The sequence below is a fragment of the Elephantulus edwardii genome, unplaced genomic scaffold, assembly GCF_000299155.1.
Source record: "Elephantulus edwardii isolate Elephantulus edwardi_28Jun2011 unplaced genomic scaffold, EleEdw1.0 scaffold00044, whole genome shotgun sequence".
NCBI lineage: Eukaryota > Metazoa > Chordata > Mammalia > Macroscelidea > Macroscelididae > Elephantulus > Elephantulus edwardii.
Window position 1 is genome coordinate 3,833,800 of NW_006399794.1, and position 3,066 is coordinate 3,836,865.

Below are 3,066 nucleotides of genomic sequence, written 5' to 3' on the forward strand. Positions count from 1 at the left end.
AGCGCCTGGTTCAGTAAATACAAATCTGATCCCAGTGGAGTGTCTTCCATTAGCTTTGAGGGGTTTGGAATAGTTTTCTCCCTTCTGGGAGAGCTTTGTTTACTGTAAGGACCAAATTAGATGCAAATCTCTAAGGTCACCTCTGACTTTGTAAACAAAGCCAGAGAGCAGGAGGAAATGCAATTCCAAGTGCCCTCTCCTAGCCTGGTTTGACCTTCAGTGTTGATGTAAATTCAAGCAGGCTGATGCTGTTTGGGTCTCCGTGTGGCTCATGGCTTCTGGAAGTGGAGCTCAGCTCAGGACAGGGATGGGAATGGTTTTGACTTGTCCTTTTGGCATCTTCCCAGCCTGCGGAGCCCAGGCCTCTTGGAACATCATTGGGGCTGACGCAGCGGAGGTTCTGGGCACACACGGCCACTCTGTCAGGAGGCTGACATGCCCCACATTCCTGAGGATGAGGAGCCCCCCGGAGATCCACAGGCAGCCCAGAGCCCCGCCAGCCAAGTAAGTGCCCCCTCCCTGCCCTGGGCTAGCCTGGCCAGGGTCCAACCCAAGCACCATGAGCAGAGGCCTCAGCTTCCAGCCCGGCCACAGGTTTGCTTACCATCTGAGCACCCTGCAGTGAGTGCCTGGGGAGGCAGGTGTACAGCTTCCATGTTGAGAATGAGATGACCCTGACTTCATTTCAATCGACAGAGGTCCCCATATATGCTAGGAATGAAACTTCCAGAGCTGAGTCTGACCCAGGTTTCTTGGGAAGTCAAACTACTCAAACCCTGTAGGCTCAGCCCTAAAATAGAAAATGACATAGAAGAGAAAGCCCAGCCTGGAGGCCTTGTCATGTTCTGATAGTGGGCCACTTGAAATGAACCCACTTAGCATTGATGATTAGAGTTGGGTAGTAAATAGTTCCAAGAGTTATCTTTTTGAAATGTTATTGTAAATGATGAAAATAGGTAAAGAGTATCACTGATACTTTATTGTGAAAATTAAATTATGGCAAGTTGTTTTTCACAGTACATAGTGTGAAATAGAGGTTCTGTGGTAAGTTTTAGAATGAATAATTGTTGATTTTGGTTTTGATTTATTTTTGTTAATATTAACCAAAGAAACTATTTTTATGATGCCATATCTTTCACTTAAAGGCTTGCTTTATGGCATCCTCAATAACAAATTCTGTTTTCTTATTATTTATAGTTTCTACTCATTTTCCAAAGGTTTTTTGTTTTGTTTTGTTTTTTGTTGTTTTTTTAAAGTTCAGAATGGCAGAGTAAAGCATGAGACCAGGACTTTGAGTTCATAAAGCAATCATACCAACCCCAGACTGCTTACCTCTAGGTAAATTTTTTAATAGAATTAATATAAAAATTGTGCAGAAAGTAAAGTGAATTCCAACTGTTCTCTCTCTGCATACAATTTTTCCTATTATTTACATCTTGCATTCTTATTACTAACTAAAAACCATAATTTGCATTGTTGTCATTGCATGCTGTCAAGTTGCCTGCAACTCATAGCAACCTATATATACAGTAGCTCTGAAGCTGGCCCTGTCCTGAGCCAGTCTCACTGACTCTGACACACCTACCCCCAGTGCCCCAGTTATTTTATCAATCCAGCTCATCTGGGTTCCTCCTCTCCTGTGCTGTCTCTTCACCCTTCCAAGCATAATGTCCTTCTCTATGGATTGGTCCTTCCTGGCCACATGCCCAAAGTATGTGAGACAAAGCTTTAAAGTCTTAGCCTCCAAGCCAAGGAAAAACTTGTTTTCACCCTCTCCAAAACAGACCTACTTATTTTCATGGTGGTTGATGGAGTTTTCAAGACTCTTTTTCAGCACCATAACTCAAAGGCTTCAATTCTTCTATCATCCTTAGTCATTATCCAACTCTCTGATGCATAGCAAGTAATTGCAAAGATCATGGACTAGATCAGGCTCACCTTAGTTGCTAGATTAACACTGTTGTCCCTGACAGCAGATTTTCCCAGCGCAGCTTGTCTTTTGTTTTCCTGACTGTTTGGTGTCAATAGTGTTGATTGTGGAGCCAAGCTCTAGTTTACATTAGAGTTTCAATAAATGTTTAAGTGGCATTTTGTCTACCATTACAATGTTATTATTGTTATGTATTCTTGAGTCAGAACCAACCCATAGCTGACTGTCCAGTAGTTTTCAGAGATTGAGATTTCAGAAACGGTGATTTCTCACCTTTCTTCAGTGGAGCAGCTGGTGAATTCAAACTTCATGCCTTTGGTTTGATAGCACAGTTCTTTACCACTAAGTCACCAGTGCTCTCTACCATTATAATAGCATACTGGATCATTTCAGTGCTTCGAAAAGACCCTAGTTCTCCACCCCACCCCCCAAGGATCTGTTTCAATTGTTTGATATTCAAATCATACTCATAATTTTTTTCTTCATTTGTTAATTGACTCAGCTCTGTCTGATCTTCACCAGCCATGATCTTGCATGTAAAGTTCTACAACATAATTTTCTTTAATGTCATGCACTTTGTAGTTTGTTTATGATCTGAATTTTCATTGTCTCACCATATCTGACACTTAGTCCCACTAGCTGACTTGGGCCAGATAAAAGGGAATATATTCTAGTTAAGAGAGGGAAGAGTTCACTAAAAGAGTCTCCTTGTGCCTCCATATCAGACTATGATATTGAGATGTTACCTAGTTCAGCTGCCATGTGGAGGAGTTGTACTTCCTCTAAATCGAAGTAATGGTGGGCCAAGCCCTCAACCCCTTGGCCACAGGCAGCCCACTTCAGAGTTCTGTGGACTTCTCATTCTAGAAACTTCTTGGTAGATGGTAAATCCTGCTCAGAGGTGCTTCTGGTGAATCAAGAAAGTTGCTTTGTTACAATTGATTTCTGGCTTCTACAAAATTGAGTTCCCTCTGCTGCACTTTTGCTCACAACTCCCCAAAGCATTAGCAACAGTGGACTGTAAGTTGAAGTAGCTTTAGAAAACTTGAGGACTATAACTGATATCCAAGCAGATATATGCACACCCATGTTTATCGCAGCTCTGTCCACAATAGCAAGGAGTTGGAAACAACCCA

The 3,066-nt window shown here is 42.2% G+C and overlaps 1 protein-coding gene across 1 annotated transcript in view; it reads left to right on the plus strand.

Annotated features, from left to right (window-relative positions):
- The first annotated feature begins 307 nt into the window (after positions 1-307).
- MRVI1 (murine retrovirus integration site 1 homolog) overlaps positions 308-3,066 on the plus strand; it is a 96,164-nt gene continuing 93,405 nt past the window's right edge. Inside the window, 2 exon segments of the mRNA XM_006885414.1 lie at positions 308-419; positions 422-504. Of these exon segments, the coding sequence (XP_006885476.1) occupies positions 308-419; positions 422-504 (195 nt within the window).